The 22,886-nt window shown below is 42.0% G+C and overlaps 3 protein-coding genes across 6 annotated transcripts; 1 reads left to right on the top strand and 2 right to left on the bottom strand.

Moving 5' to 3' along the window:
• Positions 1-489: 489 nt before the first annotated feature.
• On the bottom strand, positions 490-5,508 carry LOC105356317 (Fc receptor-like protein 5). 2 transcript variants are annotated; one of them, XM_011487198.4, is made up of 5 exons: positions 5,394-5,508; positions 3,219-3,476; positions 2,896-3,156; positions 737-868; positions 490-612 (listed from the first exon to the last, which is right to left on the bottom strand). In XM_011487198.4, the coding sequence occupies exons 1-5, from the start codon at positions 5,422-5,424 to the stop codon at positions 584-586; spliced, it is 711 nt and encodes a 236-aa protein (XP_011485500.1). In that variant the 5' UTR covers positions 5,425-5,508; the 3' UTR covers positions 490-583. The 2 variants fall into 2 exon arrangements, with proteins under 2 accessions (XP_011485500.1, XP_078791993.1); XM_078935867.1 differs by lacking the exon at positions 490-612 and having other exon boundaries at positions 657-868.
• Positions 4,834-22,880, top strand: LOC101164928 (protein NLRC3). Of its 2 annotated transcripts, XM_020711450.2 has the most exons (10): positions 13,902-14,042; positions 14,686-14,794; positions 14,867-14,986; positions 15,486-15,605; positions 16,975-17,123; positions 17,210-18,983; positions 19,053-19,226; positions 19,307-19,477; positions 20,491-20,537; positions 21,212-22,880. In XM_020711450.2, exons 2-10 carry the CDS (start codon positions 14,718-14,720, stop codon positions 21,754-21,756), a joined length of 3,177 nt encoding a protein of 1,058 aa, XP_020567109.1. In that variant the 5' UTR covers positions 13,902-14,042; positions 14,686-14,717; the 3' UTR covers positions 21,757-22,880. The 2 variants fall into 2 exon arrangements, with proteins under 2 accessions (XP_078791989.1, XP_020567109.1); XM_078935863.1 differs by lacking the exons at positions 13,902-14,042; positions 15,486-15,605 and adding an exon at positions 4,834-5,071.
• LOC101174866 (selection and upkeep of intraepithelial T-cells protein 4) lies at positions 6,551-12,067 on the bottom strand. Of its 2 annotated transcripts, XM_023965976.2 has the most exons (6): positions 11,941-12,067; positions 10,338-10,364; positions 9,394-9,762; positions 7,801-7,890; positions 7,646-7,721; positions 6,551-7,571 (listed from the first exon to the last, which is right to left on the bottom strand). In XM_023965976.2, exons 1-6 carry the CDS (start codon positions 12,011-12,013, stop codon positions 7,535-7,537), a joined length of 672 nt encoding a protein of 223 aa, XP_023821744.1. In that variant the 5' UTR covers positions 12,014-12,067; the 3' UTR covers positions 6,551-7,534. The 2 variants fall into 2 exon arrangements, with proteins under 2 accessions (XP_023821744.1, XP_078791995.1); XM_078935869.1 differs by lacking the exon at positions 10,338-10,364.
• Positions 22,881-22,886: the final 6 nt, after the last annotated feature.

The following is a 22,886-nucleotide window of genomic DNA, read 5'->3' as shown; positions in this document are numbered from 1 at the left end:
ACACTGAAGCCAGGATTTTAGAGGGAATTTCCTGTTTGCATCTGGATAAGGATTTGGTAAAAATCACACACAACCTCCCGATTCTGTTTTTTAAAGTCTTTTTCTTCAGATTTTGTTATATTTTTCATTTGTGAATCTCTTCATGGATGAGCTTCCACAGACCTGGAGGATCATGGAGGCCGCTGAGTTTGATCCATTTATTCCTTTATTTGTAGATAGAAAAGTGGAAATTAAAGAGCATGAATGTTTCTCAGCATAGGAGTGACAGAGACGACAGACGTCTGGTTTCCTCTCACGTCTCCACTGTGAGACGACGTCTTTTCCATCTTCCAGCATCATTTCCAGCTGCAGCACAGACCAGAGTCACATTAGGAATCAGAACGACCTCGGAGTGACCCCAGAAACCCCACCAGGAGAGCTCCGCCCTCTGCTTTGGGGGCAACACAGTTCAGGAAATGTCTTCCTTCAATTTTAACAAACATTTCTTAACGATAAGAGAAGTTCTTTTGGGTTGGATGGTGAGGATGGCGGTCCTCCACCCTCTGGATCATCACCACCAGAACATTTGCTGGTTTGGGTTCTGTTAACGTTCTGTCAGTCCGAGGCTGACCTCTGCAGGTCACAAGGAGACAAAGCAGAGGATCAGCTGGAGCTTTTTACCTGCTCCTCTTTCTCTGGACCACACCATCAGCCGGGGGAGGAGGACAAGCAGAGACAAGCATTTTTTTTTTCATACCTCGAGTCCACAGTCTGTATTTGAGGAAGAAGAGGATGAGGAAGACATTGTAGAAGATGAAGAGCAGAGAACTGATGAGCAGTTTGGTCCTGGACATGAGAGGAGGAGCTGCAGCTCCACACTGAGCTCTGTCTGGAGAACACAGAACATAAAAAATGAAAGAAAAACATCTGTTTTGGTTTGAAAGTACAGTTTTGCTGGAAACGTTACCAAAAAAAAATAACATTTTCATTTTTCAAGCTGGCGTTTGTGTGAAAACTCACCGTCTTTAAGTTCAGCTTCAACTGAAACTTGTTTTTCTGTCTTTAAGTTGATGAAATATTATAATCACTTTGATAATTAAACGTGTCACATATACAATGTAAACGATGAAGTCATTCTGGAATTTATTGTAAAATTACAGACTAAAGGATTTTTATTTGTTGGCTATTTTTATTTTTATAAAAGAAAGTCGGTAAAAGGAGCAGTTTGTTTATTTATGATTTTTATTTTGTTTATTTTTTTTAGCTAAATTAATTTATTTTTCAAAATTTTTCTGACAAACAAAATAAGCAAATTTTATTATAATTATTCAACCAAAAGTTGTAAAGTATTAGAATATGTCTCTTTTGTCATGTTTTTTTGTCTTCAAATAAAGAAAACTACAAGGATTTAGCAGAAATGCCTCGTTGGGCCGATTACATTCAGACTTTATGGGCAGAATGTGCTTTGGGCAAGTTTGGTCTCAGTTTGGAGGTTTTTTTTTTTAAGTTCTTTATTGAAGTACAGTTTAACCAATCATTTATCAAAATGATTGTAAACTTACGGTATTAAAATAAAGTGTATTTTTATTTAAAGTATACATCTACAATTTCCTTTGTCCCTCAAACTAGCAATTATACTAGTTTTATCTTGTCCAGTCATTTCTTTTCTTTTTTACTAGAATAAAAACAAAACTAAGTGGACTAGATAGATTAGGCTAAGAACAATAGGACTGGACTAATTGCTAATGGAGTAACGGAAACTGTGGCAGTTGACAGAAGGCTGAGCTCTGTCTCCCCCTCTGGTCACCGGGGGAACTGTCTGCAGGAGTTCTGACACACTACAACTCCCAGCATCCCCAGCACACACTTCCTGGATGCAGCACACCTGACTCTCGTTCATTCATCAACCACAGCAAACTTAAGCTCTGCACTGAGTGAAGCAGTGTTTGTGTCACTCTGTCTTCTTTACTGAGCGTTATAGCTGGACCTGATCTTCTGTGTCCTGATTCTGATTCTTTGCCTGCCCCGAATATCGCCCGTGTTTTGGTGCCCCTGTCTCTCCTTTTGCCTGTTAATGACCCCCGACCGTCTGACTCTAATTTAGCTTTGTGGGCCTTTAGCTCATAAAATGTTCCAGCTGTCTGTCTGGGGCCGTGAAAGCAGTAGACTTAAAAATACACTTTATGTTTGTTAGACACATTGTTTATAAAGTTTTTGTTTCATTTTCTTTGAGAAAAATGTCCTTTTTTTTAACTTGTCCTGTCCAACAGCTGGGCAAGGAGATGAGAACTGAGGGCCTCTTTTCTTTTTACTTTTGGCAGCAGCACATCCAAGTTCCTGTCAAAATAAAATACACATCCTGTCTGCTGCAGCAGATTTATTTGAGTGAAAAGTGCTGAAAAGTCAAATCAAATGACAAACATTTCCATCGTTGGGACTTTGGTTTGTCCTTTTTCTCCTTTACTATCAAATATAAACACATTAGTGTATATCCATTCTATTTAAAATAATGATGTACTTTGTGCTTTAAGCTGCCCGTCCTCTGCTGAAACAAAGGGGGGATTGCAGACTTCCGGGTTGAATTACCTTAATGACCTGACTGTGGCTGAAAAGCATAAACCTTTAGCTTTACCAAATCATTGGAATTTCTCTGATGTAGCAAACTACTGATGATTGACACTGGTCTATGTCAAACGCTTGAGCAAAGGTGTCGTTTCTTTACACTTTCAGGCTTAGTGATTAACCTCTGGGTGGTTTTCGGATGACCTTTGGGCTGGAAAGCCGTGACTCTATCTGGCAACACTGAGGATGACAGATGATCAGAGAACTTCTGTCCTTTCCCTTTGTTGTGGTTTGAATTCACACACCTGACACCGTTCAGACAGAAAAGATGAGCCACGAAGGTCAGAGGTGTACCTCTCACTGTCAGCCAGCTCTCCTCGGATTCTTCTCCGTCAGGGTGCTCACACCTGTAGAGACCTTCATCAGACCTGGAGACTGCGGTGAGAATCATCCTCCCGGCCGCTCCTGACCCCAGGAGAACGCCGTTCTTGTAAAAGTTTGCGGTGAAGTCTGAGGTCGCTGTGCGTCGGGTTTCAGTCTTGTAGAAGCAGCTGAGTGTCACGTTGTCTCCGTCCGTCAGAGGATGAGGAGGGCTCTCCAGGATCACACCTGCATCTGTGAAACACACTTAACCCCACGGCTCAAGTTTCTGGTAGAAAACGTGCTGCTTGTCTTACAGGTCACAGAGATGCTGACGGCGTTGCTGCTCCGCCCTCGCTCATTTTCACACCAGTACACCCCAGTGTCTGATGGGTACGCCATCTCGATGACGCACAAGGACTCGCCGGGAACCCCCCCAGACCTGTGGCACTCCTGATCCACGTGGACAGACGTGTTCCTCTTCACGGTCCAGCCGCTGGAGTCCGCTGTGCAGCTGACGGCGAAGCTGTCGTACTGGAAGAACTGAGACCGGTTCGGTCTGATGCTCAGCACGGCTGCAGGACGACAGATAGACAGATGGAGCAACAACAGTATCGGTGCAAAGCAAACAGGATAAAATCAATCCATATATGCTTTTTATGCAATTTAAGCAAACATAAGGCCAATCCAGAGCCTCCTTCAACCAAATCAGGTTGATCAACAGCCAAGCTTTTGATCTAACCACACGCACCACACCGGTGCAGGTCAACCGTACAGGTGCATGTGACTAAAGCCAAGGTGACCGTGTCGATAAGGTAATCTAATGTCTTTCATCTCTTCCCCATAGGAGATTTCTGGTTTACAGGCTGAAATCTGAGCCCCAGAGCTGAAATTTTATGTAATACATAAACGTTTGGCTGATGCACTTCGTGGTTTTACATCAGTGTGAACACAAAAGATACTAGATGAAAGCCCCAAGATTCAGCCATGTATATAAGGTCATTGCTGATTCGTCCCGGTGGAGCGTGGTTCCTTTGTGAGAACTCAAACACGTTAACATATTTCTATCGTTGGTTTGCGTTCATCAGATTTCTCTCGTGTATTTCGTTTCTGGAGGATGCTGCAGTTAAGTTTTAGTGGAAGTCTGTAGCTTTCCTCCCAACAAATCCGTGATTTATAATTTTTTTTTTTTTTTTTTAGTTCTTGTAATTTGGAAGGCCCCGCCCTCTTTTATTCAAGAGGACCTGCCTGCAGACAACAACAGACATCAGTTGATGCCACCGGGAGTTCACATCTCACCCCCCTCCCCATTTCAGTCAAACACACTCCTTTTATGGTCGCCACTCTTTTGCCGTGCAGCTAATCTGCGGCTGGACGCCTGTCCAAGTACGTGCTCACAAGGTTGATGCCCTAGATGCCTCCAACCCCAGTGGGCCTAGCAACAGACTGGCGACCTGCCCAGGGTGTACCCGCCTTCCCCCAACAGTATCCAGTAGCCTACTGTGCTCTCTGACATACTATAACTCTGTACGTGATCAACGTCAACCAGATGATTCGCAGAGAAAAGTAGCAACACATGACTGATTTTTCAAAGCTGCTTTTCTGAGCTACAGAATAAACCATTTTACTCCACATTAAGGGTTGAAAGGTTATGGTGATCTAAGGAATGTAAACACTGGAGCTAAGAGGGCTACAAATGATTGACCTGTTTTAAGCTCTTCTGGCACATTAAACCGTGGATTCATGCTAAAAGGTTTTTGGGAAAGGTGCTATAATTCTGAAATCTTGACGATTTTCCGCTTCCAGCTAATGATCTTGTCTTGTCAGCCAGATCAGCCTCCTTCCTCTGGTTCTTGGGTCTGACAGGAGACGGCTGCTGGGCTCTGAGTCCGGACATGTGATCGGTGTCATGTTTCTTCAAAGCAACAGAAAAGAAGCTGCTGGTCTCAGAGAAGCTCTGAGCTCCTGTTTGGACTGTAGAGGAAAACTTTTAGAAATGCAAACCCAACAGGTTTAGGAAGGACTTTAGGAGAGTTCAGAAGTATTTTTAGCTTCTTTTTTTTCCAGTAAAACCTGTTGAGGATTCCTTCTTTGGCCTGAAGTACCCTCCTCCTCCTCCTCACTTCTAACACCTCCTGGTTGGCTGTCTCTGCATAGCTTCCCTCCCCAGGTAAGAGGGAGTCACTAAGTTGAAAGATCACGTTCTTTACCTATGATCAAACCTTTCTAAAGTTCTTTTTTTGAAAAGTTCCGCTGCGTTCCTGCAGCTCCACGTTTAGATGAAGAACTTTTGCCTTTTTGTGAAAAACTCAACACCAAATTCCATCAGTGAGGCAGATTTTAGCGTCATAAATGGTTACCGTGGTTTCGATCGAGCCTTTCCTCATAAAGGTTTTTAAAAAGATCAAGTTGTTTCCCATTCAAATAAATAAAATAAAGTAAATCTTTAGAGTTTGTCTTCAGAAAACAGTACAAAACCATCTTAAACTCACCAAGCGTGATGCACAGCGACGTGATGGCCATTCTGATGGCGTTCTGTCCTCTTGACTTTTAAAACCGCAGCACTTTGACTGAACACAGGAAGTGACCCCCGTCCCCCCCCATCCCCCCCATCCCTTTGTGGTGTCCTCCATGACTCCAGTCGTTTTTCAGAACAGTTGGAGCTCCAACATTTCTCACTAAAAACTGAGGAGCTTTTAAAGACGATCAAAGTTTATTAAATCTGTGTTAAATCTGAGAGTTTTTTCTCTTTAATGGGAGAATCTGGTCCATCTCAGGTCTTTCTTCCTGTATGAAAACCACAAGAACAAACAACGAAAGCAAGTTTCCACCTTTTAGACACGATAACCCAGTTTGAAGACACTGGGGGGTGGTTTATTCTTGTTTTCTGTTTGCTCTGCAGCCCAAAAGCATCTCAGACTCTTCTAACCATTATTCTGTCTAAATGAGCAGTGTGGTGGAAGCTGGTTATCAACGAACCACTGGTTAAAAAATAATGAAAACATGGGTTGATTTGATTCACCCCAAATTGGTTAAATTCATTCTCTACAAATTTGTGGCCATAAGGAGGCGATCATTTAATTAACAGCAAACACAAACATGAAGATTTGGTCCCTGCTGGTCAGTCCTTTTAGCGTCCTCGGCTGTTACATCAACCAGAAAGATGTTTCCTTTGTCTCTCTAACTTACCTCTGAGTTGTGGGCCAGACAGTCTCTGTTACTCTCTCCTGCTAGCTTACGGTCCCTCACAACCCCAACCTAACAAAAAAGGTGATCAATATCAGAGCTATCCACATTCCAGTTTAGAACCAGATTTCAGCTCAGACCAGGAAAACAAAGACGTTCATGGATCTGTTTGTCTGACAGTGGATGATCAGAATGAAACGGAGCAGGTAGCTTATGGCCCCAGCCAAAGTGTTTCCACGTCACAAATACAATTTTTTTTGTTCCTCTGATCTTGATTTACAATAATTTGGATAAAAAGATACATTTAAAAATGGAAATTTAGGCTAATTCATGTCCTCCATCAGAAAAATGCTACAAGAACATGTTAAAAACATCAAAAACAACACTTTTATTGTCATTGTTTCTCCATAAGAAAACTGGTTCATATATTAGACGAAGTCAAATAATTGTAATATTTTTTATGGTTCTTAACCCATCCCATAATCCTAACAATACCTAAACGAGTTTGCTAATAGGCCGCTCAGGGGGTCAACCCACAGCTAAAAGAGGGAGTGAAAACTAAACACTAATAGTCCAAAACTACCATCTCTAAATCATAACTGCTGAAGTCATTAAGTCAGAGTTTGAAAATGTTTTTAAAGCAGAAACGTGGAGACAGAGATAGAAAAGAAACCTAATAAACGTAAACATTACAACAGGAAGTTGGACCAAAGGGGGAAAAACGGAGCACCAGAGTGAAGTTTCAGGTCTTTCTGGAACTTTCCTTCAGGCTAAAACGCTGCTTCAAGAGGCGTCAAGTTTTATCTGTGTCAAGTTTTGAATAGTTCAGGGCTGCTGTCATGCAGGAAAGACGTGATTTTGACAACCGAGCAATACATAACTCAACTAAAGGTTAACTGAAACTCTGCTGGAACTCAACTGAAAACTGTATAAATTAATTTTTTTTATGCACAAGAGATAAAAAATAACAAAAAGTAAACTGTAGTATAGAAGTTTAATGAATGTGAAATAGAAAAAGGTTTAAGTCTAATTCTAAATATTCTGTTAAGTAAAATACTTATACTGTCGATCATCATTTAATATGTACATCGATGCCATAACTTTCCAGCCATTCCCACGGACACACAGAATGGAATGAAAAGCTTTCAACATCCAGGGTGAAGGAAGGCTTCATGAAGTCAGAGCAGAACTGAATCCACGATGAAGAAGAGGGTGGTCCACATTAGGAGCAGAGCACCTCCTGACCACTAATAGGCCGCTCACAGGGTCAACCCACTGCTCCCACAGTCATTCTGCCACTCCTGCGGTCAATCCGGTGGTTCTGCAGTCAGTTTGCCGCTCCCACAGTCATTCTGCCGCTCCTGCGGTCATTCCGGCACTCTAGCGCTTCTGATGCTGTCTTTCATTTTTTAAGAAGCAAAAGGATCGGAAAACCATCAAAACTGGTTTACTTGGGTTTGGATGGCGCCCAGTTATTCAAATATCTGGAAAAAAGGAACAGATTTTCAAAAAATAAGATAAAAAATAATTAATTTATCTTTAAGTCTTGCTGTTTTACCGTCGTATGATGAAACAAAGCAATAAAACTAAGGAGAATCCAAGGAAAACACATACAAACACACTGGTTTGTCCATCTGATGTAAAATAAAACAAAAACTCAAGTTAGGAAAAAAGTCTTAATTGTGACCATAAAGACACCAATCTGCTGCTTACTTCTCTGAGAGTCCCCGTCCCATCTGTAAAAGCTTGTGGGGCTGTTGAAATACAGCTGCATCTTTGTTGTTGAGGTTGGAATATCTGGGCCTAAAACACAGAAAGTTGTCCAGTTTACAAAAAACTACATGACAATGTTTGATGGTTGGCTGAGTACTGTTTATATGCTGCAGTTTAAGGTAAGAAGGATTAAAAAATAAACAGTAATTAATGAACAAACATTGTACGGAGGGCAGTTGGATTGGCAATTCCTCATTGCTCCTTGAGTGTGTGTGTGGTTTTCATGTGTGATGTACTGACGATGTGTCCAGGCTGTACCCCGCCGTTACCAATAAAGACTACACTGAGTACTGTATATGTCGGCTAACCATCCATCCATCGTCCATCTGCTTATCCAGAACTTGGTCATCAGCTTAAGGTTGTGTTGCAGCCTCTATTTAAAATCTGCACATGTTGCACAGATGACAACTGGTCATATGTGAATATACGAGGGAATAATGAGAAAAGTTGTGGTCTTGACGTAAAATTTTCACAGATGTATCCCAAAGGAACCATGTTAAAACCACGGAAGAAGTACCAATAAACCACGCAAAGAACACCTCAATTAATTTCAACGTGATATAAAACTTCGACACTGATGTTAGAGGCATGAAATGTCCATTGGACATACAGCGCCCCCTGTGAATTGGCGCCCCAGGCAACCGCCCATACCTAAATCATACCTAAGATTACTACTGCTTATCGGTACAGTTAACGTATTATAACTTTATCTTTCGATTACCAGTTTTGAACATTGGAAACAAAACTTTTTACTTATTACTTTGGTACTTTGGAAGCGGGCTGCAAGGCGGTCACAGGCAAGGAGATGTGTGTGCTTTAATTCAAAGGATGCTAGCAACTGCCGGGATGAGGAGATGTCGGTTATTAAGGTATGCTGATAAGTGTGACATATAGATTGTTGGGAAAACAGTGAGAAGCAATGTGGAAAGTTAATGAGTCTGCATTCATCTGACCACATTACAATGAGTTGCTGTGTCTCATCATCGTGGCGTTATGGTTTGTGTTTAAGAGAATTCTGTTAAGGAAGCACAAGGTAGATTATAAAACGATGTCACAGCTGCGTATGCTGCGTAACGAGACACAGAAAAGCATGTAAAAAGCGTTTTCAGCTGTGAAAATCCAGGCCACTAGCCAGATCCTCTCACTGGCCAATCAGAGCCTGGTGCAGCAGCTTGCTCCTACCCCAAATGCATTGACCACCTTACAAATCCCTCCTTCTTTAGAACTTGTTAGAACAAGTAAGCAGTTGGATCCTTTTTTTTTCAGTTTGAAAACACGACAATCGTTGCTTCACATTTGTCCATGGCTCATCGGTTGCTGCGTTCCTGCTCTGTTTACATCGGCTACGGTGGCCATTTGATTCAGTTGTTCCGTTCCGTATTCAGGAATCTTAGACCAAACTTTAGCTCAGTCCAATTGGAAACAAACTGACACCGCCTCGAAAGCAGGGTCCAAGAGCGGTTCCAGTCCTGGACCAGGGTCCACTTGGGTGTATTGAGACTGACACTGAGGAGAACTGCATTCCAAACTTACTGACAACCAGCTGAACTTTGGCCCTTTGACCTCTTTCGGGTAGGAAGCAATCGTAGGTCCCGCTGTCGTCGAGCGTCACATTCATGATCTTGAGCGACACGTCTCCATGTCTCAGCCTTTCATCAAACAGTGACGTCCTCTGAATGTACAACTGCATCATCATGGCAGAAATTTGTATTCCTCTCCTGTAGAGGAAAACGTAGGTTTTCCAGCTCCGCCTCCTGGCTGGCTCTGTCTTACTTCCCTCTTTGGACCACTCAATGGTTTTATGTAGCAGGTCCATCTCCAACTCCAGGCGGCACGGCAAGATAACATCTTGTCCGGGAGCGACGATGATTGGATTATCGGAGCCAATGAGGCGGTTTTCACCTGGAAAAAGAAGACACGTAACTAAGAGTGTCAGACACCAACAAACGGTTCAGGAAGGGCTGACATGGAACTGTCAGCAGTGATGGACATAACGATCAGTCAACAGCTAGTTACATTTTGAATGTCTTTTGCCTCTAGCAGACAATGCAAGAGATATTTTTATTATGGGTGGGGATTTAAACTTTGTATTGAACAACAGACTTGATTGATGCCAAAGTCTTTATATCCTCAAACAAGGATGTCGAAAAGTTTTGCAAGTATGATGGAATCATTGGGTCTAGTAGATACATGGCTTCATCTCCACCCACATGAGAAAGATTTTACTTTTATGTCATAGAACATGGAAGCTACTCAACATTAGATTATTTCATAATTTCCAAAAGAGATATTCTTGGTTCACTGGTTAAGGGAATATCCAATCACAGTCCAGTTACAATGATAAGGGGCAATGCAACAGAAGTAAATACGAAAAGGTAGACTCAATGTCTCCTTGTTGGCTAACATTGAAACAAAAGAGGAAATCAGACCAGCTCTATTTGACTATTTTTCTCTCAATATGAATGGAATGGTCTCACCTTCTTCTTTATGGAATGCAGGAAAAGCTACAACAAGAGAAAAAAATATATAAGTTCAAGCTTAAGAAAGAAAGAGCTAAGAAACAACTGTAGCTATAAATTAAAAGAACAGAAACAACATGACAAACATGAGATACTTGATCAACTTGCTAAAACCAGAGCAAAATTGGATGAGATAAGGTATGAAGACGCACTTCAATGTCCAATGAGAATCGTCTGGAAAAGTAAACTCAAACAAGTTTATGTCATGGAAAAAAATCTCTTTATAAAGTCTCTTCATGTGAAAACAGGTTATTTTTTTGTCATCAGTGGTGGAGTACAGGGATCTGAATGTTTAAACTAAAGGTTGCTTAGTTGGGAATTCTAGTTGTTGCTGTTATGATAATACAATAATAGTATTGATGATCTATGTTTGATCAGTGATTTGTGCCATCTGTTTTGGATTGTTGGTTTCTATGAGTTGCACAATTTGAAAAAAAAAGTAAAAAAAATAAAATAAAAGAATGATTAGTTTTTATTTCATATAAAGACAAACATGAAATTATTGATTTTCTGACTATTCTAACTTCAAGAGGATTCTTTAAATTCCAACCAAACATCACATTTTGGGGACAGATTAGGAACATTTCTAACCAATAGGATTCTGTAAATACAATAGAATAATGATACACTTTCAGTTAAGAAAAACTTACTAACTGGTTTGGATTTGAGATTTCTATCAAGCCAAACCGAAAGTTTTAAAGATCGAAAGCCCAGGAAAAAAAGTCAAACTTGTAAAGTGTTTTAACCAACAGCTGATAAGATCTTTTTTTTTTTTTTTTTTACTTTTCCTGTCCAACAGTTGAACAAACACATGAGAGCTGAAGGCCTCTTGTGTTGGACAGATTTTAGTGTTACAACAGGGGTTCTGAATCTTCTGACAAAGATATATATTTGAATAAACCCCTTTTGTAATCGGGGCCAAACTTTATTATTTTACTGAAATTTGTAACAGTTTTTTGTTGGAATCAGAAAAGAGAAGGAGGGAAAAAGAGAGAGCAATGTTAGAAACAAGGGATAGGAGGGTGATTGCCATGAATGCCATGAAGCAGCGTAAAGCAGCAAGTTGCTGGATGTTTATATGGTCTGGTTCAGATGTAATACTAATCTAAAAGGGTTTTCTGAAGTATATGTTTAGGATGTCTCAGTTTAAAAAAGATCTATGCACGTGGACTACACGCTCTGTTAGAAAAAATGATTTAAAGAATCCTTCAATCAATTTTTTTCAAAATTAAAACAAACCATTTTGCGTCATTGGAACAACCTAGAACTGCTTATAAACTAGCCTGATGTGTTTTTGATTCTGATATTATATTAGAATAATGACTGATGTTACAGACCAGAACACAGGGACGGACAAATCGTTACTTATTGAAATATACTTTCAGTTAAGAAAAACATACTAATTGGTTCGGATTTAAGATTTCGTCAAGATTGAACTCTAAACCATGAGGATTATTTCAACCTCAAGGAAACAGTTTAAACACCAAGAAAGCATGAACACACAGTCATTAGACAAGCTGGAAGTCTAGAGAGGGTCACAGAGACTGGATGAGTCTTCTACCTTCAGCAGGCCGGCAGCAGAAAGACAGAAGCAGCAGTGAAATCCAGAATGAGACAGAAACTGTGGCCTTCATGATAGCTCCAGATAGTCAGGAGACAGAAAATTGTCCTCTCATGTTGGCTGCTGATGAGCTCTAACCCAAAAAGTGTCTACAGAGTGAATAGTTGCTTTACTTCCTTGGTGATAAGAAAAAACACAAACAAAGGTATGGGTGTGTCTCGCTTTCTTCAGAAATGTCACAAACGACTCAGCAATATGAGAGTTAACTTTTTAAACAGGACAATATTCAGCTTTGAAGTAAAGTATTTGGCTGAAAAATAAATTCGATGCACATCCAAATGTTTGGAAAGATGAACCTCAGCAAATAGAAAAATGAAGGGAATAGAAAGATGAAGGGAAGATTTTCTGAGTAAAAGACTTCAGTAAAGTACAGAATCAGAGACGAGGTCAGAAGTTTAACTTCCTCATTTTCTTTGGTAATATAACAAATGAAAAATCTAGAAAACCAATCTGAAATATGTTTTCTAAAGATTTGTTGATCAGCAGTTTTATTGTCTTAAAGCAAAGTTTTCTAATGTATAAAATAATATTCTCATGGCAGGCATAGGAATTTTACAGACCTTTAATGAGGGCTATTTTATTTTTTTTATTGAGGAAAAATGTTTTTCTGCCAGCATGATGTGGACGACAGGTCGTAGTGAAGAAAGTAAGTGAAGTAAGTGGGAAATAGGTGATTTCTCATTTTCAAAACCCCTAAATCATAAATACTGCTCAAGGAGCCCGTTAGTGCTGTTCACATGAAAACGGAGCTGAATAGTTTGACCTGCAAACAAAACTAGGCATAGGCGAGACGAGCAAAGTCAAGACGGACAAAGGCCATAAATAAACGCTGAAAACAGCAGAGTAGAAATGCTCAGAACGGCAGCGAGCCCTAAACAAGACTTTAATAAATACACCAGCTGAGATTACAAAATGCAGAACAGCTGTGGTCGAAGGTGAGTGAGCGGTGGCTGATGGGAAATGAAGTGCAGACGCAAACCGCGTCATTATGCCGAAAATGGCTCCCTCTGGTGGCCGGAAAGGGAGACAGAAGTCCTGACAGTTCAGTGCATGTAAGTTTTTAACGTCAGCGTTCAGTCACACAGAAACAGATTAAAAATGGCTGCCTTCATGCATTTGTATTGAGGAACAAATGTTTGTGTAGTGTCTTTGCTCTAAGGCGGTGAACGTGTGACGGTGCATCAAGCTTCATCATTTTCATCAGTGATGAGTGGCTGACAGTCTATGGTCATCTTCACCGCGGCCTCCTCTACTGCTTTGCCTGTTAGGAACTAAAAGGCAGAAGGAAATATTTGGTCTCAGGCTTGTTAAAGAACTGTCATTTTTAATGTTTCGGATTCACACAAAGCCTCTTGTGGGTAGTGACATATTTTTGAGAATTTCTGGGAGAATTTCAAGATACCTGGAGAATCTGCCAATTCTTCATCGCCATGCCGAGCTCTATAATGCCTCAACATTGTTGAAGTGTTGCACTTCCTCTCTACAACCCTGCACCGACCCGGACAACCCAAAAACACGCAGCACCCGTATGGGTCAACCCCCGTACAGGTGGACTTTATTAGCATCACACCTGGTAGAAGTTCAGCATCCAACCCTGTAGCATCGTCTGCTTTATTCTACCTGAAACAACTTTATCAGACATGTAGGTTGTCTTCAAAGACAGATATATTTTACCCTAAAACCTAGGGACGAGCATATAGTTGATGGGTAATTCTTCCAGGAGTCTTCATAAATCATAAATAAACACAAAGAAAACTTCAGAACCCTGGATTTACTTAGGTGTAGTCTGGACTTTTTAGCTCCCTATGGAAAGCTGCCTCCAGAGGTCTTTGGAGGAACTGCAGCATTTGTTACTTCCAGTTATGGAATGCGGGGCCTGAAAAAAACGTGTTTAGTTGATGACTTGTTTGTGCTGCTCCTCCTACCTGAGCTGTTAGAGGAGGAAGTCTGCTTCAAACAGGAAGTGGCGCCTCAGCCGGTCAGAGGTCGTGTAGAGTTCTCTGCTCTCTATCTTTTTCACTTCTGCAATCCCGTTCAGATCTGTAAGTTTGCCTTTTTTCCACTCATGACCTTTAACCTCAGTAACTTGTATCTTTGTGGTTGAGACCTTAAACTCTCAGTGCAGTTTGACTTTTCTAAAAGACAAACCGAGAAAACCGTCAGTTTCCTGGAAACAACACGTTTCCATGTTCTGCTGGTTTTTACACGTTTGACTCGTGTTTTTCTCTTTCTGGAACGCATTTTCTGGAGGAACACGTTGCAACACAAGAAGTCGTTTGTTGTTCCTGTGAGAATTTTCAAAATAAAATATGAAATATTTTTACAGTAGAAAATATCCAACAAAATTGGCAGCAAAATGTGGAAAACCAGTGTTTCCACGTTTAAAAGTGTTTTAATGGAACTTTTAGATTTAATGGAACTTTGTTTGGCTGCAAAGTCACATAAACATTGATGCTCAACAAGATACGCCTTCACATATTTCATTTAAAACCTGTTTGGGAACACTTTCCTTTAATGACAAACAAAAAGAATGAATGAAACACAAATGTTCAGGCGTTAAGCATTAACTTTCAGTTTGCTTTTTGCAAATATAACTGGTCTGTGCATGCGGCGTGTGTTGGGCTGCAGCTCCATCTTCTGGAGGAATGTCAAAACTGCTGGTAGAGTACTTTCTTTTTCCTGAAGCTGGTGTCAGATGATCTGGAAGTGAATCCAGCATGGAGCACTGTGAGAGCAGAGAGGAAGGCCTCCCTCACTCCAGATCTACTGATGGGATCCAGACCAAAGCACAGAGGTGAGAAGGTCGTCTTCAACTGTCCTTGGTCAGACCTCAGCGCTCACATCTGCTTATATCCACTGTTTAAAGGGATGAACCTGGATCCGAACTGGAATCTGGATCTGGACCCCAATTTGACTCTTCCAGGAGCGACATGTCAAAGGACGTCATCATTCAGTTCAACAAGGGTGGAGCTTTTTCTCCAGAGAGGTGATTTGGTTTAAAAACATGGTCTGGGACCATAGCCCCAAAAACACTATATAGTGTAGGAATATCCAGTGTCCTGGATTTTAACACAATTCAGACACTTGCTCACCACTTTTTTCTTTTAAACCCAAATATGATGTCACCCATTCGCCTAAGGAAAAAGCAAACAATTAGGAACATTTTATGAATCTACTGTATTCAAATAAGGAAAAATTGGAGGATTTAAAAAATTAATTTACATACATTTCTTTCAAAGGATAGATTTTTATCTGATGCAATGCAATGTGGTCTATGTTTCTCCAAGTACTGATGCACACTGGGAAAAGACTTCTGGGAAATTTCCAGCAAGCTGGATTTTGGAATTGTAGATTCAAACACCCTGAAAAAATGGCAAAGGGCCGATATAGAGCAGTAACCGGGGGAGTGGTGAGGGAATTTGGACACAACCGTCCTCAACTGTCCTTGGTCAGACCTCACATCTGCTTATATTCACTGTTTAAAGGCATGAACCTGGATCCGAACTGGAATCTGGATCTGGACCCCAATTTGACTCTTCCAGGAGCGACATGTCAAAGGATGTCATCATTCAGTTCAACAAGGGTGGAACTTCTTCTCCAGAGAGGTGACTTGGTTTTAAAACATGGTCTGGGACCATAGCCCCAAAAACACTATATAGTGTAGGAATATCCAGTGTCCTGGATTTTAACACAATTCAGACACTTGCTCAACACTTTTTTCTTTTAAACCCCAAATATGATGTCACCCATTCGCCAAAGGAAAAAGCAAACAATTAGGAACATTTTATGAATTTAATGGGTTCAAATAAGGAAAAATTTGGAGGATTAATAAAAAATTAAATTTACATACATTTCTTTCAATGAATAGATTTTTTCTAACGCAATGCACGGTGGTCTATCTTCTTCCAAGTACTGATGCACACTGGGAAAAGACTTCTGGGAAATTTCCAGCAAGCTGGATTTTGGAATTGTGGATTCAAACACCCTGAAAAAATGGCAAAGGGCCGGTATAGAGCGCTAACCGGGGGAGTAGTGAGGGAATTCTGATACCACCTTTGGCATTGCCAGTCTGCATTTATATGTGGGGCTGAGGTTGATGAAGTACGGCTTTTAGTGGCTGACTGTTCTCAAAGGCACAGACACACTAACTGTTGAGCAGATAATTTACAGTTTGGAAATCATACTTGGCAGAAGGGAGAAACTCCAAAAGTGTGTATACTTTTGATCAAAACATCACTGGACTTTGAATAATGTAATGTTTTCTTTTAAGTTCACTTGGAAATATTATCATTGACTATCCTCCTTAATTCTTTACTTTACCGGATACGTCGCAGGCGACACCTTATGGGTTTTGACGTACTGTAAGGATTTGTCCGCTAACGTGATCAATGTCAATCGGCTAATTCTGACGCGGAGAAAATAATAATTGGTATTTAATTGATCCCACAATGGGGAAATTTGTCTCCGCATTTGACCCATCCCCTGAGGGAGCGGTGAGCTGCAGCTGAACTATGCTCGGGAGGCAGTAGCACTAAGGACCTTGCCTAAGGACCCTCACTGGGTGATGTTTATTGCTCGCCATTGAAATGGTACTTGACTCAGTACCATTGTTTATTCCTCTCCGGGAATTGAACCCTGGATTCCTGCATGGTAGCCGCTTACCTTACCAACCGAGCCACCCAGCCAGGACTTTTATTGCTAACACTTTACTTTAGTAATGTCTTTTTCTCTACAACAGAATCTGAAGTGAAGCTTTTCTACACGTCAGAATCCGCTGGAATTACGTTATTTACATAAACGGTTGAAGAGTTTCTGTAGTTTAAAGAACAAAAGGGTTAAAGACTTTCTTTGTGTTCGATAAGATTCATTTAAAAATATTTTAGGTAGAATTAATGAGGACAGTGGCGTCAAACTCAACTGACCTCTCAGTCCATAGAGGTACATCAAGGACATTTTTATTGTTATTCTTCACAGTTGTCTCCTTGATCTACACGCCACTCAGCGAGGAGAAGATGACCAGGTTCTAGAGAGAGATGATGAAGAGCAGGGAAGTTCCACAGAGCCTGCTCTGAAGCACAGAGTCCAATTCCCAACAGATCAGGACTTGGACAATCGTCTAAGAAGTAAAACATCTCTAAATATTCAAATTCTTGTGTTTTGGTACAAATGAACATTTCTTCGTGTTTTCATCTTTGTTCGTTTGCGACAGTTTGTCGAGTACGCCTTCAGGGTAAGATGAAAGTGAAACTCCAGGGCATATTCAAGGGAATCACCAAAGAAGGAAGGCCTGCTCCTCTAAACGAGATCTACACCGAGCTCCACATGACGGAGGGAGGGCCTCCAGAGGCCAGTGAGACGCATGAGGTCGGGCAGATTGAAGCAGCTTTGAGGAAGGTGGTCATGGCTGAAGCAACCATGAGACAACAGGACCTCTTTAAACCTGGACTGGAAGGAGAAAATCCTGTCAGGAGTGTGATGACAAAGGGAGTGGCTGGGATCGGGAAAACAGTCTTAACACAGAAGTTCATTCTGGACTGGGCCGAGGACAAAGCCCACCAAGACATCCTCTTCACATTTTCATTTACTTTCAGAGAGCTGAACGTGCTGAAGGAGAAGTTCAGCTTAGTGGAACTCATTCATCATTTCTTTATTGAAACCAAAGACGCAGAAATCTGCAACTTTGAAGGCCTTAAAGTCCTGTTCATTCTGGACGGTCTGGACGAGAGTCGGCTTCCGATGGACTTCAGGAACACTAGAACCTTGTCGGACATCACCACGCCTGCCTCAGTGGGAGAGCTCCTGACAAACCTGATCAGGGGGGACCTGCTTCCCTCTGCTCGCCTCTGGATCACCACACGACCTGGAGCAGCCAAGCAAATCCCTGCTGAGTGTGTTGACATGGTGACGGAAATCCAAGGGTTCAATAACCAGCAGAAGGAGGAGTTCTTCAGGAAGAGATTCAAAGATGAAGAGCAGGCCAACACCATCATTTCCCACATCAAGACATCCAGAAGCCTCCACATCATGTGCCACATCCCAGTCTTCTGCTGGATCACTGCTACAGTTCTGGAGAACGAGCTGAATACCAGAGAAGGAGGAGAACTACCCCAAAGTCTGACTGAGATGTACATCCATTTCCTGGTGGTTCAAGCCAAAGTCAAGAAGCTCAAGTATGGGGAAGGAGATGAGAGCGATTCAACCACTGGAGAGAGTGAGCAGATGATTAAGTCTTTGGGGAAACTGGCCTTTGAGCAGCTGCAGAAAGGCAACATGATCTTCTACGAGTCCGACCTGAAGGACTGTGACATCAACGCAGAGGAAGCTTCCACATACTCAGGAGTCTTCACGCTGATCTTCAGAGAGGAGAAGGGGCTGTGCCAGGAAAGGGTCTTCTGCTTTGTCCACCTGAGTGTTCAAGAATTTCTGGCTGCTCTCCATGTTCATATGACCTTCGTCACATCTGGAGACAATCTAATGGAAGAGCAACAAGCAAACTCTGGTGACAGGAAACTGACTCAAAGCAGATCCAAACAATTCTACCAATGTGCTGTCGACAAGGCCTTACAGAGTCCAAACGGACACCTGGACTTGTTCCTCCGCTTCCTCCTGGGACTTTCTCTGGAACCCAATCAGCATCTCCTACAAGGACTGGTGACACTGGTGGAAAGTACCACACGGGTTAGCGAAGAAACATGCGAGTACATCAAGATGAAGATCAGGAAGGGCCAGCCTGCAGAAAAGAGCATCAACCTGTTCCATTGTCTGAACGAGCTAAATGATCGTTCTTTAGTGGAGGAGATCCAAACCTACCTGAGGTCAGGATGTCTCTCCAGAGATCACCTGTCTCCTGGTCAGTGGTCGGCTCTGGTCTTCATCTTGATGTTATCAGACGATCTGGAGGTGTTTGACCTGAAGAAGTACCCTACTTCAGAGGATGCTCTTCTGAAGCTGCTGCCAGTGGTTGAAGCCTCAAAAATAGCACTGTAAGTATTCATCGTTGACTTAAAATATGCTTTAAAGTGTTGACTAATTTATTATTGGTTTTTTCTCAGATTGAGTAACTGCAACCTGTCAATGAGAAGTTGTGAAGCTCTGTCATTGGTTCTCAGCTCCCGGTCTTCAAACCTCAGGGACTTAGATATGAGCAACAATGACCTTCAGGATTCAGGAGTAAAAGTTCTGTCTGATGGACTGCAGAGTCCTCATTGTAAACTGGAGACTCTCAGGTCAGGCCACCAAAGAGTTTCTCAGCTCCTGACAAGTTATTGAGCCCACTGGTGATGCTGTATTTGTTGTGTGTCTGCAGCCTCTCTGGGTGTCTGATCACTGAGGTGGGATGCGCCGCTTTAGCTTCAGCTTTGAGATCCAATCCATCCCATCTGAGAACGCTGAACCTAAGCTACAACCATCCAGGAGGGGCAGCGGTGGAGCTGTCAAATGCAAAGGAGAATTCACACTGGAGACTGGACACGCTCAGGTAGGGTTTGGTACAGCTACACACAACTTCTGACACAATTCTCAGGAAAAATAGATCATGGGAATCTCAATGTACTTAAACTTCATAACCAAACTCTGACATAAATGAATGAAAACAATTAAACTGCTCTGATTTGTGGATTCTTGGCTTATGCAGGAGTTGATCTGAGAAGATCTTAACTTTTCCATCTGCCCTGTTGCTACTGGATAGGCAGACTTACCCTCTGCCTCAGTCATCTAGGATTGTCCAAATTGGTGAGATTACCAGTGGTGAGGTCCGATCCAGGAGGTGCACTGCATTGTGGTATTCTTTGGGTCAGGGCAAGGGTCAAGCTGTGTTCAAAAGCAGGGGTTGGGTTTTGAACATCCAGGTTTTGGGTCAGACCTCCAAGAAATGGAGGTTGGCATTTTTCTGTCCGGATGGGGGTTTCTTTGTCTCCTGATTCTTTGATTTGGGGCCGTACAGCTGGGTTGGTGACTGGATTGGTGACTTTGGGGTTCTGGTGTTGTAGGTTCTTGTGCTCAGTGCTGCCAGCCATGGGTTCAGGAAGAGGTTGTAAGGTTTCCTGCTTTGATGGTTACACTAAGTAATCACATTACAAACACATACGTACATGCATACACAAACCAGTAAGCACAAAATATGTTGTCATGAAACACAACAACGACGTAGAAAATAAGTTGGTGCTGGTTTATTCCATCCAGATTAACTTGTTGATAAAGGAAACCTGAAACCCTGTAACTAGAACTGGATAGATTCCACCCCCTGAGCTCCAGCTGACACACCCACATGTGTGAAAATGACTTTTATTGACTATGACTATTATTTTATTTTTCTATGCTTGATTTTTCTAAATGTCTCTAACAAGTGGAAATTAACTATTGAGTCAATCATAGTTAAGAGTGTTATGCCACTGACCCTCACCATGATAAGGAAACAGGTTCAGATCGAGACACCCTTCAGTGCAGGACGAGCTGACACCCGCTGTCTAACTTTCCCCTTCTGTCCTCCAGGGTAGGACCAGCAGGCGATCAGTGGTTGAAACCAGGAAAAGGAAAATGTAAGTCATTCCTCTTAGAGCTCCTCATCCCTGAGGGTGATCCGTGCTGACAGTAGAAAGCAGTCATCCATTCATTTCAGCTTTCCGCTTAGGTTAAGAGCTCAGTCCAGTTCTCATGGGTGGTCCATTGATTGTATATGAGAACTGAACTGAGTGGCCCTTCCCCTTGGTGTTCCAAACAGGATGTACCCACTGGATCCAAGAAGCCAAAATTCCATAGACTTCGATAGAGAAATAAACAGCTGTTACTCAGTCATTTTATTAGTCAGAAGAAGCATTCTGGACCTGACACCTTTTTTAATATCTCCTTGATAATTCTCATTTTTTCATGATGTTGTTTTTTTTCTGTATTCAAGTTATTCATGTTATAAACTGACCAATCACATGCCTCAATAAAAGTAAGTGGAGCCTTCTGGCCTCCACGTCCAACGTTGAAAATGTTTGATAGATTTCGTCATCACACTCACCCGGTCCACTTCTCAGATGCAGTCAATGATTAAAGCCACAGCCCAGGCGATTGGTTCTACTGTTGCTTGCATTTTGATGTCCGTACTTCGCATCAATCCAGACTCATTTTAGCTAGAACAAACCAGATGTCAGCTATATCGATCTCAGGCGTGGCTTGGTTGGTGTCCCAAATGAACAGCTGATAGATTTTCTTTTCTCTTCGTCAGATTACTGTCCTCTCACCATCGACACGAACACGGCCAGCAGAAGACTCAAAGTCTCTGAGGACAGAAAAGCGGTGACATTCGTGATGGACGTTCAGCCATATCCCGACCACCCGGACAGATTTGACGATCGGTGGTCCAATCAGCTTCTGTGCAGAGAGGAACTGAGCGGGCGCTGCTACTGGGAGGTGGAATGGAGAGGAAGAGTGGAGGTGGCCGTGAGTTACAGAGGCATCGGGAGGGGAGAAGACAAGAACAACTGCCGGTTTGGACAGAACCGCCAGTCCTGGTGCCTGATCTGTTATGACTGGGACAGTTACTGCATCCGCCATGACAACAGGGAGACCTTAATCACCTTCTCTTCATCCTCCTCTTCCTCTGCAGAGTCTCACAGAGCAGCGGTTTATGTGGACTACGCTGCCGGCTCTCTGTCTTTCTTCAGAGTGTCGGATTCACCGATGCACATCTACACCTTCAACACCACGTTCACCGAAGCTCTTTATCCCGGCTTTGAGCTGAGGTCAGGCTCCTGGCTGAGTCTGTGCTGAGTCTCATTGCAGTCCTGAAGCTACGTACACAGCAGGCATGTGTGCTGTGTTTGAGAACAAATTAAACTGGTATTCTTGAATGCAGTTTTAGCTCATGGTGCACACTGGACAGTCTGTCAGGGTTCTGGCTTTTCCCTAACAAAGAGAAGAACCAGACAGGAGATGAGAATTTCTGTAAGGCTCCTGCAGAATGAGAAGCCCGTCTGTCACAGTCCAAAGCTTTAACAAAGCAGTTCTGCCTTCCCAGTGGATCCAGTCTGGTTTTATTGGTGGCCGGGGTTGATAACATGAAAGTGGGAAGCCCAAAATTCAAGTTGACAAGCGTTTACAGATACTTTTCAGTGAAAGTGGCTGCTTGAACACGAGATGACGCAGCCGATGTGAATGTAGCTTCAGAGTTTTTAAAGCAGAAGTCTAAAATCCACATATACACGTGTTTACATCGACTTTTTATTGGAAGTGAAACCTGCATTTATGGGCCTGGTGTGAACGTAGCATCACAGACACAGAAGCTTCTCCTAAAGGATCTTAACCCTCCAGTCCGTTAAAGATCTAAATGTCATTTCAGTTTAAAGCTGTGGAAATCTCTGAAGCTTTTGAAGCTCTCTGAAGCTCCGTTTCTGGTTAGTGAGCTGCCGTCCAACTGTGTAGAAAACTCTCAAATTGAAATCTTCCGAATCGTCACACATGATTTTCAGTTGTTCAAGACGAGCTCTGCAATAATTAATAAAGACCACCTCTCTACACAATGATGCATAAAACAAGTCAACGTTCCTAAAACCTAATTTTACACCACAGATTTTTCTTTGAGCATAGATTTTTTCGGTGGTGGGTTTGATATCGTATTGTCTTTTTTTTAAAAATATTTTTGTTTACACTGGAACTATCATATTTCTACTGTGTTTTTCCTCATGTTCTTAGACTACATCTTTAGCCAAGTATCTTCTGTGAATGTTTATAAAATGTTACCACTTGGGGGCAGTAAAGTCCTGCTGTTGATCAGGATGCTGGGGTTTAAGAAGTTTGAAGAAGCATCTTTGTTTTTATTCCGTTTGTAAAACTCCATGTAAAGTTAAGCTGAGATAAACACAGAAAATAAGATGTCATTTATGTTTGTTGCACATTTAGTT

The sequence above is a fragment of the Oryzias latipes genome, chromosome 18, assembly GCF_053564925.1.
Source record: "Oryzias latipes strain Hd-rR chromosome 18, Olatipes_Hd-rR_3.1".
In the NCBI taxonomy this organism is placed as follows: Eukaryota; Metazoa; Chordata; class Actinopteri; order Beloniformes; family Adrianichthyidae; genus Oryzias; species Oryzias latipes.
Note: the sequence above shows the minus strand (reverse complement) of the source record. Positions and strands in the feature narration are given on the sequence as shown.